Source organism: Pundamilia nyererei, unplaced genomic scaffold, assembly GCF_000239375.1.
Source record: "Pundamilia nyererei isolate P.nyererei 1_Seehausen unplaced genomic scaffold, PunNye1.0 scaffold00058, whole genome shotgun sequence".
NCBI lineage: Eukaryota > Metazoa > Chordata > Actinopteri > Cichliformes > Cichlidae > Pundamilia > Pundamilia nyererei.
Window position 1 is genome coordinate 384,210 of NW_005187459.1, and position 12,359 is coordinate 396,568.

The 12,359-nt window shown below is 40.1% G+C and overlaps 1 protein-coding gene across 4 annotated transcripts; it reads left to right on the plus strand.

Moving 5' to 3' along the window:
- The first annotated feature begins 1,863 nt into the window (after nucleotides 1–1,863).
- On the plus strand, nucleotides 1,864–12,128 carry znf513a (zinc finger protein 513a). Of its 4 annotated transcripts, none has more exons than XM_005734338.2 (5): nucleotides 1,864–2,079; nucleotides 2,825–2,934; nucleotides 5,786–5,920; nucleotides 8,881–9,642; nucleotides 9,753–12,128. In XM_005734338.2, exons 2-5 carry the CDS (start codon nucleotides 2,895–2,897, stop codon nucleotides 10,709–10,711), a joined length of 1,896 nt encoding a protein of 631 aa, XP_005734395.1. In that variant the 5' UTR covers nucleotides 1,864–2,079; nucleotides 2,825–2,894; the 3' UTR covers nucleotides 10,712–12,128. The 4 variants fall into 4 exon arrangements, with proteins under 4 accessions (XP_005734395.1, XP_005734398.1, XP_005734396.1 ...); XM_005734341.2 differs by having other exon boundaries at nucleotides 9,759–12,128; XM_005734339.1 differs by having other exon boundaries at nucleotides 1,864–2,037.
- Nucleotides 12,129–12,359: the final 231 nt, after the last annotated feature.

Genomic DNA, 12,359 nt, shown 5'->3' on the forward strand with positions numbered 1-12,359 from the left:
TCCAGAGAAACCACACTCTCTTTGTTCTCTGGGATTTCTTGCAGCCCACTCTGATCGGGGGTTAGCAGACACGAATTCTTCTTCAAGTTCCAATTTCTGTTGATGGGGAAGTACTCAAATGTACTCTCTATTCTTTTTTTTCTCGGTTAACCTAGATTTAAGTCCCATTTAAGTCTACAGGCTTTTGATCCAGCTTCCTGGAGAAACTGAGAGATTGACTGACCTACTTTGTATTGTACTTTATATCCTAATGTTTTACTACTGCTTTTATCGGTAACAGACAGCGTATACGTGTGTCTTTGCACAGATAGAGCACCAAACTGCACAGTTTCTAGCCTCCTCAGACCTCCCAATAATTGTTAGTTGTCACATAACTATTCCTAAAAGCTCTATTTGATGCCAGTCGCATAGTAGCTGTTAGCCTTTGGCCAGTGGACTTAACTTTATGGTATTAAGTAGGATCTGTGATCATTTTGTAACCAGACATAATTTTCTTTTTAAGTACTGTAAAACAATTCAAGCATGACGCTCCTCGTCGCAACTATATACACAAGAACTACAACTACTATAATCCATTGAGGTACAGCAGCCGGAAATTATTTTCGGAACGGAAGCGTCTAAGGGCGAGAGATGTGCAGCCTTTACAATGGAGTGTGGAGTCAAGATTCATCCCGCAAGGAATAAAACATCCGGCATGCGCCTGGGTTTTCAAAATAAAGGCAGAGGGCTCAAAGCTCTTCACCGTTTTACGTGCTGCAGTTTTAAATGTAACCAAACCAGTAAATTAATAATAACAATAAAGATAAATTGATAAAATGTCAGAAAATTAAAAGGTAAATCGACGTATCACAGACCAAAAAGAACTAGAAACAAATGAATATTGTGAATTATTGTTTTGTTTTGTTTTTTGTTTTTTTTTGACAAAACTGCTTTAAAGTGAGATAGCTTAAGCTATCAAGCTATTAAGCTTTTCAAATTTGAAAAGTACAAAACAACGGCCATTGCACTCCAGCTCGTATCTTATCAATACACCAAGTTAACAGAAGGCTAGAAATTGCAAGAAATATCTGAGGCTTTTATTCCTACAATGACAGGATCGCGTATCTCTGTGGTGACAATATATGAAAAAAGACACAAGAAGTCACTGAATAGTTTCACAGGTATGAAAAATAAATTAATAATATGCTATTACCTTTTCTTCAATCCCTTTTTACATCAATAGGACATTTTTTATATGCAAGGGCAAAAGTGCTCACCACCTTAACCATCAAAGTAAAATGCCACATGAGGATATATTCTGGGATGTCTCCAGCAAAGATTCTCCGGACTTAGTACTAAAGGACCACATTAACTGAATTTTTCAGTTTTTCTACTACATAAAAACAGCTCAAATTAAATATATGTGTTTACAATTGTACTGTAAACTGTAAAACCTTGTTATATTGTTGTTTTCACTGTAGAGGATGTGCAGATATTAAGGGTGCGCAAGTATTACTACTACAGATCTCAACAATGTTGAAACAGTATGGGATCATCTTGATACAGAATGGAGTAAAAGGCAGCCAACATCCAATGAAGATCTTTGAATGTCCTTAAAGAAGCCTGAGGAGCTATTCCTGAAGACAAGTTGAAGAAACGTTAAAGAAAAGTTTGCCCAAGAGAGTTCAGGTTATATTAAAGTCTAAAGGTGGTCATATTTAAATGTGACTCCAAAGCTCCGTCTTTACCTTATATAATGTATTTGCATGTATCCTATTTTCCAAGCAAAATAAAAAAAGGCCCGTATATACGAGCGTTTGTGGCGAAATAAGTTTTACTATTAAGCGGAGATGCCGCTTTTATTCTGAAAGACGTAAGCCGGAAGTGTCTTTGTTGTTGCTACCGCTGGATCACAGGCGAATCAGAAAATCAATTAAGTTATGAAAAATACCATTAATTGCCTTTCTTTGTCACCGCAGCTCATGAAGAAATGGCGGATTTCCAGACGTTGGACATTTAGGGAAAAACACTTGACACCTAATGGCGTTTTAACCGACGGTAACAACCATCTCAGTCGACAGGAATATTTACGTTTTTTAGGTAAGTTAGCTCGAAAGCTAACTAGTGAAGTTGACATTAGCTGCCCAGCTAATTTAGCTGAACGTTACCATGCTTAGCTCCCGGCTAATACTAAGTAAAGATGGCACTTGTCAATCATACTACGCGCTGACGAGGACGCGCTTTGATTAGACACTCGTAAGGTTGTGCGCCGCCAGTTTTCTCAGATCTTACTGTCATTTCTTGTTGTATACTGACATGGCCAGCTTCATGCAACACACGGGCATGTTTGAACTTAATTTGTTACCTCACTGAATGGTTTCCTCTGACGGGTTTCAGCACCAGAGCTAATGGGCTAGCCATTTTGTTTAAGTAGCTTGGTGGTCTTTACTTATACTGTTTACATGCACCAGCTCAAACCCCGATTCACCAGTGTCCTGCCAGTGTTGGTTATCTTTACGAGAATTTGATAATGCCACCATAACTGAATAAAGTGCTAATTTAGATTATGTTAATATCAATGTAACGTCCCCCCAGCTGGTGTTATTAAAATACATAAAAATAAATCCTGATCCAAACCATTATTGTTTTCTTATGCCCATGATTCGTCACACTTTATGAAAGTTGGCCTGTTAGTTTTTGCATGTTAATGGAATTCTCCTGTTATGTTAATTATATTTTGTATAGGTTTGTACGTGTTTTTAGTTATATCCCTCGATTAACGTGGTATGGTAACGTTGTACTTGAATCTGTAGAAATGCTGAGAACTACTTTCCAAATATTCCAGGCAAGAATGAGCTGATAGTTGTGGAAGTCTGCAAGAGGACATCGCAAACAGGAGAGAGGCTGACTGGAAGATGCCAAGAAAAAAACAACAGAATCCACAGCCAGTGAAGTGTAGGTATTCAGAGATGTTTTTTAATGTTGGGAACTTGATGCAGACCTGAGCCACAGTCCTAGAATTATTTGTCACTCCACACCAGGTGTGTCAAGGATTAGCCCGGCAAAGACTCTAGTCAGGCCCACTGGGTAGCTTTGGAAAATGTGAAGGAGGTTTACATTTGTTTTCTTGTACAGTAAGCATAAGAAAACAATGAAATTTGCTCTGAACTAACAAGAACTTTATATTTTATAATTTGAGACAATCTGGACAATGAACTATCAGATTTATTTCTGTAATTTTACACATTTATTACATAGTTTCACTGGGCCAGCCCACTTAATATCAAAGTAAATTGCATGTGGGCCACAATGTAAAATGAGTTTGACATCCCTCCTCCACACTGACTGTAACTTTAGCATTTTAAATGAAATCTATGTCTATGTGTCTTGATTATTTATTTATTTTTACATTTATCCTCTTTTATTGCTCACCTCTGAGTTTTTAAGGAATTGAAATGTTTCATACTGACAGACGGTGCTGGAACAAATGTCAGTAGTAGTGTGAATGTTGAAGTCGCTTCTCCCATTGATGTAGTGCTATTTTGTGTTTTTAAAAGAAGATATTTCGAGTTATTTAATGGCAGAAAATTGCATGTTTCCTCTCTGTGTCTTATTCTGAGCAGTAGCTGAATTAGCATGAAACAAACCCATATGTTAGCAGTTGGATGCATTAGAAAGAGTTTAAACTGTAACATAAACTTAATGCCACCAGCATTAACCTCTCTTAACAACATAACATAACGTAAGTAGTTATTCTAATTGATATTGCAGGTTACCTTTGTTTTTTTTAGCAAAATGATGATTTTATCCTGAGGGCATGGATTTGATAGCTGGTTGAAGCCAAAATTATAACTGAACTTCAAATGTGATTAATTGCACAGTCCTAATTATACTGCCATTTTTTAACTTTCACGCGGCTTTCTTCCACAGGCTAGTATTTTGATTTATTTGACCAGAACACCATAAGGAGATGTTTTATTATCCACCTATTCATTTAAAATGTAAAAGTAGAATCATCCCACACAGTTACATTATTGTTTATGTGCCAAATGCAAAAATGACCAGTAGATGGTAGCAAGATGCTGGTACAGGAGAGTTACCAAAATGGGCTGTTGAGCTTGATGCCCTACAACTGGCCTGATTCTAGTTTTCTGAAGAGTGACAGCTGTGCGATGGCAGTTTGGATTCCATCAAAAAAAACAAAAAAAAAAAACAAGTTAAAATTTCACACATCATTACTTGTAACTGTAGTACAAAAAAAAACCTCCATCTGTTTGCTTGCAGATATTTTTGTTGTTGTTGTGGGGTAGAAAATTTCTGATTTTCCGCTTTTGGCTTTTAAAGCCATATTTAAATAGATACTACACTCTATTGCCAAAAAATATTTGATTGCCTGTTTTCACGTCCATATGGACTTTAGTGACATCCCGTTCTTAATCCATAGGGTTTAATATGATGTCGGCCCACCCTTTGCAGCTGCAACAGCTTCAACTCCTCTGATAGACTTTCTAAAAGGTTTAGGAGTGTTTATGGGAATTTTTGACAATTGTGGCAGAAAGACATTTGTGAGGTCAGACACTGGACAGGAAGGCCTGGCTTGCTGGCCTCTCTGTTCATGTTTTCTATTGGGTTGAGGTCGGGACTCCGTGTAGGCCATTTAAGTTCTTCCCCACCGAATTTGCTCATCCATGTTTTTATGGGGCTTGCTTTGTGCACTGGTGTGTAGTCATGTTGGAAAAGGAAGGGGCCATCTCCAAACTGTTCCCCAAAGTTTGGAGGGTGAAATTGTCCAAAAGTTCTCGGTTTGCTTAAGCATTAAGAGTTCCTTTCACTGGAACTAAGGAGCCGACGAACTCCTAAAAAACACCCCCACACCATAATCCCCCCTCCACTAAACTTTACACTTGGTACAGCGCAGTTTAACAGGTACCGTTCTCCTGGTAACTGCCAATACCAGACTCGTCCATTGGATTGCCAGACAGAAAAGCATGATTCGTCACTCCAGAGAACATGTCTCGACTGCTCAGCAGTTAAGCTTTAGCGTGCTTTACACCACTGCATCCCCCGCTTTGCATTATACTTGGTGATGTCGGCCATGGAACTCCACACCTTGAAGCCATTTTTGATCTAATCTGAAGGCCACATGAAGTTTGGAGGTTTGTAATGTTTGGCTCTGTAAAAAGCAACCTCTGTGCACTTTGCAACTCAGCATCTGTTGCTGTTGATCCCAGTTGCTTCCAATTTGTTATAATATGACTAACAGCTGACTGTGGAATATTTACTAGCGAGGAAACTTCACGACAGGTGGCATCCTATCACGATATCACACTGGAATTCACTGAGCTCCTGAGAGCGACCCATTCTTTCACAAAATGTTTGTAAAAGGAGTTTGCGTGCCTAGGTGTTGATTGTAAACACCTGTGGGTATGGAAGTGATTGAAACAACTGAATTAAATTATTTGGATAGGTGAATGAATACTTTTGGCAATATAGTGTATCATGCTTTGATAAATGCTCAAAACTAGCATCCCCAAAACCAAATAATAAAGAAGAGAAGAAAGAAAAGAGGGAAATATCACTCCCTGGTTGATTTAAGGCAGTATACTTACCATAAACCTTTTTCGGCTAGGCTCATGTTCATAGTGAGTGAGATATCATGATTGTCATGGGATGTTTACATAAAAAAGTGTAGACAGCTCAACTTTCTAATGGAACAAAGTATGAATGAAAAATATTTATGTAAAATATAATTAAATTGTAAAGAAGTGATGTTAATGATTAAATGTTTGATTCTCTGTGACTGTAGTGGATTCAGAAGATGATGTAGCCATTGAAGCCCCAGAAAACCTCCCCTTAGACACAGACTTCCTTCTAGGACAAGACCTTGAGTTTGATGATCCTGATCAGGACAACAAGATTCTAGGCCTGGAAAAGTTCTCAGGTTTGTAAACCCTTTTTTATGAATAAATCTAAAGTTTATAATCCTTACTGTTGTATTCCAGCTTGTTGTGTAGATACCTGTGGTTTCTGTGGTTGGTAACATCACTGTTATCTGTTAGCTGTATCTGCACACAGTGCAACCAAATAAACTCATGATGATTTAATAAAGAAGTTAAAAAAATAATGTAACCACAGGGTATTTTATGATGCACAGGGAGTTGGTATAGTGCAGGTTCATCTCAGTATCGCTGAGATGGTTGTTTTAAATAGAAACAAAAAAGGCATTACCTTAGACTGGCCTAATGGTGCACAGTACACCTACAGGGGCCAATATGGGTTGTAGCATTAGTGGCTCATTCCAAATCGATCTGTGTATTTGTTTTTTGGATTTTTTTTTTCAACCTTAAATAAACCACATTTCTTGTGATGATTTCACAATAAAAGCCCCCTGTGTTTAATACAAAGCAGAGGCAGTCATAGTAAGTTAGTAACTTAAACAAGGTCTGATGCGGCACTGGGAGCGTGAACATGAAACCGTGAAGGCTTTCTCAGTTAAAGAAAATGCAAATGGAAATGATCCAAAATACTCTTTATTGTTACCATCCTCAGTACTTTTATATTTTGTATGGTGCCTCATTAAAATAAGTATAAAACAGATAAAATGTAGCGTAGAAATAAAATGTGCAGTGCTTTTATTTAAAGGTTAGCAGCAGCGATCATAGTGCACAATACAATATAAGCCTCCCACCACATAACAAAAAACTTTGTAGTGAGTTGCAGTAACTGTTAGTTAAAAGTACATTAAACAAATCACGCAGAGTATATAAAAACCTTGGTTTCCTTTCAGAAAAATCATAGTGATTAATGATAGACGGTATGTAAAATGAATGTAGTTTGCATGTCGAAAAAGTGAAGCCAATGCCGTAAAACTTGCATTCTTTGTAACGGCCAGCAGGGGGTGCTCTTTTGGTTGTAATAAAAGGCTTCTGTTTGTATTGAAGTTGTGGGAAAATATCCCTTGTATCACCCCCAGTAAACGCTTTTTTGATGACTTTAAAGTAATAAGTTAATTTTCTAAATTCTGATCATTATTAGAGTCAGAAAGGACGATGAGCCAGTGGATGCTCATTGGCTAATAAAGTGCCATTCACCAGTTGTTAGCCAATGATAGTACTCTGCTGAAATGCTAGCATGTTTTCAAAAGGCAACAAGGCTGAACTGTCTGTGCACCAGCATCCTTCACTGTATCTGCTCATCTATTTATCCTCTAATTTTTGCTCTTTTAGTGACTTTTACTTTTCTACTTGTGTTGTTTTTAAAAAAATTCATTATTTATAAAGATCTCAGTGCACATTTCATAGAATTAGACTACTGATTAAACACTAAATGGACTGGATGATCACACAGCTTGGTCTTTATACTGTATTTCAGCAGCGGAGCAGTGTGAAGCAGATTTGTTTCAAAACAATTGATTATATAAACGTAACATGGAAATAGCATATTAAATAGAATCAGCCATCTCTGTTTTTTCCCCCGTGTGCCGGGGTCACAGGTTTGTACAGTTTGTCAGTAATGAAGTGTTGTCCCACAATGAATCAGTAAGAGAATGGGCGCTATCAGCTCACATTTCCCAGCATGCCTCTTTGTCAGAGTGATCTGAAAAATGGAAAAGTAGAGAAAGGAACTGAGACACCATTATTATATGGGGTCATAAAAATAGGACTATTACCATCAAGGACACCATTATAAAAGGGCATTTATTTATCATCATCATCATCATCATCATCGTCATCTGCTGCAGCCTCTGCTCCCACTACCCCACTGCCATTATCGTTTCCCCCCTCATCATCATCATCATCATCATCATCATCATCTACCCTCATCATCATTATCATCATCATCATCATCAGAAGCAGCAGCCTCGCCATTATAGTCATCATCATTATCATTAGGCTCGGTAATCATCCACGAGGGGTTTCCATGGGCCAGGATAAAAGGGCAGCCTCAGCTCTCGCCTCTCTCGCACTTCGTCTCAGCCTCACTGACGGAAGGGGGTCTCCTGGCCTTCTCGCTTTCCGACGTATCAGACGAAGCCGCAGAGCGCTCTGCCCCGAAGCTTTTCTTTCTGCCTTTCTGGAAACAATATCTCTCTCCTTTTTCTTTTTTTCCTTTGATGTCTGAATATTCTCAGATGATATTTACAACATCTTAAAATGCACTTAACCTTGCAGCTCTGTGAGTATGAAGCGTTTTCATGAGATTCACTACTTCCCTCAGTTTGATGTGTTTGAGCATGTCTTCTTTTTAGTAATTGCTGGTTTGTGTTTAAATTGTGTCCATTAATTTTGAGTGATTAAGTGAGTTGACAGTGGGTTGGTGCCTTCAGATGTCCTTACGCTTCCTTTGTATCAATCCCCAGCCGTATAAAAAGAACTTCATTCATTTTTTTCCCTTTATGTTGAAATAAGTTTATTGGAGCGTGTCGTATTTTAGGACGAAAGTCAGTTGCATATTATATTGGCGTTTTTTCCTGTGACACTTTCAGTCACGGCACATTTCTAAACTTAGGGGATTAAGTTTTCTGAATAATAATGCATTTTATGTTGACGTATTTCACAATTCTTTGCAAAGACTGTATATTTTAAACTTTTAGTTATATGTTTATTTCATGATTCCTTATGAAATTGGATTTCTGTAAAAGTCATGCTCTCTTTTGAGCCAGCATGCCTGAATAATACAGATTAATAACAGATACCTGAGAATAGAACTGTACTATGTTCATTTTCTGTCTTCTTTTTTCTTCTTCTGTAGTTTCTCTTTCCTTAGATTTCTTAAGCTCAGTCATATTACCCGTTTAATTAGAGTCGCATACTGATTAATACAGGCAGTGCTGCAAATGTAAATGTAAGCACAGCTCTGAGAGCTGCCTAATCAAATATTTCTCTTGTCTTCCCTGCACAGAAGTTGCTGCCGAGATCGGTTTCTCCGTGTATCCTCTGGGTGATGAGAGTTCTGCTTACAGCCAGCTGAGCATGGAAAGTGAAACGGACAACTCGCGCAGCACGACGGACAATGGGAGGGAAGACGAAGGCAGAGCGACCCAGTCTGAGCCCAGTTTCCCTCCTTACCTGTCCTGCAGGGGCTGTGGACAGCTCCGTGATGAACCTCTGGGACCTGGCATTGACCTCGTTGGCCCGTACTGCCTTAGATGTTGCAAAGCCTCTCGGGAAGCTAAGAGTACGGACTTCTGCTCACCTTTTGGAAGCATCAGCGGTATCCGCTCAGGTTCTAATATGCAGCTTGATTGCGAAGAGGTGGGAAATGGGATGGGTGACAAGGCGCTGACAGCCGAGGACAAATCGGCTAAAATGCACTCGTGTCATCTCTGCGGATTCTCCTCGCGTTACGCCAACCACGTGAAGCGCCACATGAAGACGCACAATGGGGAGAAGCCTTTTAACTGCCCGCTGTGCACATACGCCTCGGCTCAGCTGGTGAACCTCCAGAGACACCTTCGCATTCACACGGGGGAAAAACCTTACAAATGTGACAGCTGCACTTTTGCCTGCAGCTCTCTCGGCAACCTCAAGAGGCACCAGCGCATGCACGTACCCTGTGTGGGGGTGGGGCAGGACGCACCGTCACGACCCACCAGTGGCCAGAACAGTCTGAAGAGGCAAGGGACCGGGCAGAGAGAAGAGGTTTCTGGTGCTGCAGGCAAAGGTGTGTCTCATTTCTTTTACTTTAGTTGCTCAGTGCTGATGCATGAAAGCTCATTTTGATGTCTTTAAATCATCTTTGATGCCTAATAACTGTCTAATCTGATTGTGAAGTTACAGAGGTTGCACGGCCAACGTCAAACCTGACTTTGGCAGCCCAGAACAGCGACTACCTGTCAGCCTTTGATAGCCTAAAGGGAGCATCTCCGCCCCCCATAGCAGCTTCCAATCCAGCTCCGGGTCATCAACCTCCACCCTTGCTGGATACGACAGGCAGCAGCGAAAGCAGAGCATCAAGAGGAGGTGTAGCAGACAGGAGCGGCCTCCCACCGTCACTTTTCCCTTTTACCTGCCGGCTCTGTGGCATCGTCCTGGAAGACGAGGACGGCTCCTCGGCCCAGATTTGTGCCAAGTGTACCCTCGAAATGCTGACTAAAGACTCCTCGTCATCTCCCAACAGCCCCGGCGAGCGCAGTGACAAGGTTTACACGTGCGCCGCCTGCCCCTTTCTCACACACTACCCTAACCACTTGGCACGCCACATGAAAACTCACAGCGGCGAGAAACCCTACAAGTGCCCACAGTGCGATTACGCCTCAGCACACTTCGACAACCTCAAGCGACACCACAGAGTGCACACCGGCGAGAAACCCTACAAGTGCCATTTGTGCGATTACGCGTGCGGGAATCTGGCCAACCTAAAGCGCCATCAGCGGGTGCACTCTGGCGCCAAGCCCTTCCAGTGCGCCGTGTGCAGTTACAGCTGCAACCAGAGCATGAACCTGAAGCGGCACATGCTCCGGCACACCGGGGAGAAGCCCTATAAATGTCAAGAGTGCGGCTACACCACGGGCCACTGGGACAACTACAAGAGACACCAGAAGAAGCACGGCCTGGCCACAGACGGCTGGGTGAAAGTGCCGATGACGGGCAACAACGAAGAGCAGGAAGTGAGGAAAGGGATGGGAGCTGGGCTTCAAACTCCCAGAAAGGAAGCAGGGGTCGACATGCAGTACATGCCAAGGGAGGGGAGTCAGACACTACACTCATGCTACAAACTTGAGATTGTATAAATTCTAACTCAGCAAAACTAAGCTACCAGCAAGTTGTCCTTTGATTTCCACAGAGCCTTTATATTGTTTTGGTGTGTGTCCGTCTTTCAGTGTTTTGTCAGATGTCTTCTGAGGCTGCTAATTGTTCGTTTGTAGGATCTCACACAAATATGATAATGTGTTGATGTCTTCTAGTCCTTTTTTTGTTTTGTTTTTTCATGTCAAGACTAAAGGACTTCTTTTTCTGTGGAAGTCCACTCCCTGTCTAATTCTATATGTTAACACACAGTAGGCTAACTGTAAAAATATTCCTCTCACACTGTAATACATATCTGATTGTTCGTTCTGACGAGGACACTACCAAATATTCCTTGTTACATGGAACTGATGCAACTATTTGCCTGGACTTTTAAAGCTGCACTGTGTAGTCTTTGAAATGTTTTCATGATGAAGTTCTTTGAATGTTCAAGATTGTGTTTTTCACATCTTACATCATTAGGAGACAGACGTTATTTTGACATGTGTTCTGTTTTTCTACTTTTCCCAAACTACACAGTGCAGCTTTAAGCAGAGATGAGTCCTTGAGCGGGCCATACTGTGCTTTGTTTGCTTTCAGCAACAAGCTCTGCCTTTGGTTTGATGTACTGATGTACTACTATAAAAGTGCTATTTAATAGTACTGAAACACTTAACTCATCCCTCTGATTTGGTGCTAAAATGCTCAGATTATGGTAAAGAACAGATTAGAATAGAATTTTATTCTAAAACTGGACTCAAAATCATGTAGAAAGTTCATCTTCAGTCTGTATGCGGTAAAATAAAAAAGCACAATCTTACACACATAGCTGCAATTTCCAAGTTTGGATTAAGGTTAAAAAAATACAAGTGAAAATGAAATGTATGAGCATGCTGTTCAATTATTTATTTTTTTTGCCCCAAACACTAGTATTACAATGACATATCAGTTATTTCGGATTTAAATGATTTCACTGTTTTCAAAAGGTTCTTCTTTTTTAGAGGAAACCACTTAATCACCTCACTTGTGATTACTGTGAATTTTATTTTATTGTTTTGAGGAAAAAAAAGATGACACTGTTAGCAAGCATGTGAGTGTGTATTGGTTGTTTTCCTTTTTCTAATGTGGCTCTTATACACTGCTAGAAGTGCATACTTTATAGAGTCTTATTTTGAATGTGTGGTGTGTTATTTGCTTGCCATGGGAATAATAACTGTGATTTCAGATTTACTCTTTGTGAATGACTGTTTTATGCAAGTGAGATGTTTGACAGGTCGCCAACTTGCCGTGTCATGATGGAGCATTGTACCTTTAGATTAGTGATGACATCCCGCAAGTGGCCATTTGTGTCTTTATGCAGTGTCTCATAAATGCCTTAAGTGAGGAACTTTTGAAATAAACACATGGAATTCATTTCATTGAATGTCAGATGTCAGACTTCTGATTTTTACTCAGATCTTTGTGACCTTTTCACACACAGGCATCTACATTCCTAAAGACAAAGGGACAAAATAACCAAACATAATCATGGTTTGAGAATGTTGTATATGTTCACTGATTGGATCATCAGGATGTGTTTACTGGTTACCAGAGTTTATTTCCACAGAAGGATAAGATAAACCAACAGGTTTATATTGGTTTGACTGTGTTTAG

What these genes read in the sequence shown, in the direction of transcription:
- znf513a (XM_005734338.2), top strand. Translation starts at nt 2,895, where the DNA reads ATGCCAAGAAAAAAACAACAGAATCCACAGCCAGTGAAGT. An exon ending in GAATCCACAGCCAGTGAAGT is followed by an intron (nt 2,935 to 5,785) that starts GTAGGTATTCAG and finishes CTGTGACTGTAG; the next exon opens with TGGATTCAGAAGATGATGTA. An exon ending in AGGCCTGGAAAAGTTCTCAG is followed by an intron (nt 5,921 to 8,880) that starts GTTTGTAAACCC and finishes TTCCCTGCACAG; the next exon opens with AAGTTGCTGCCGAGATCGGT.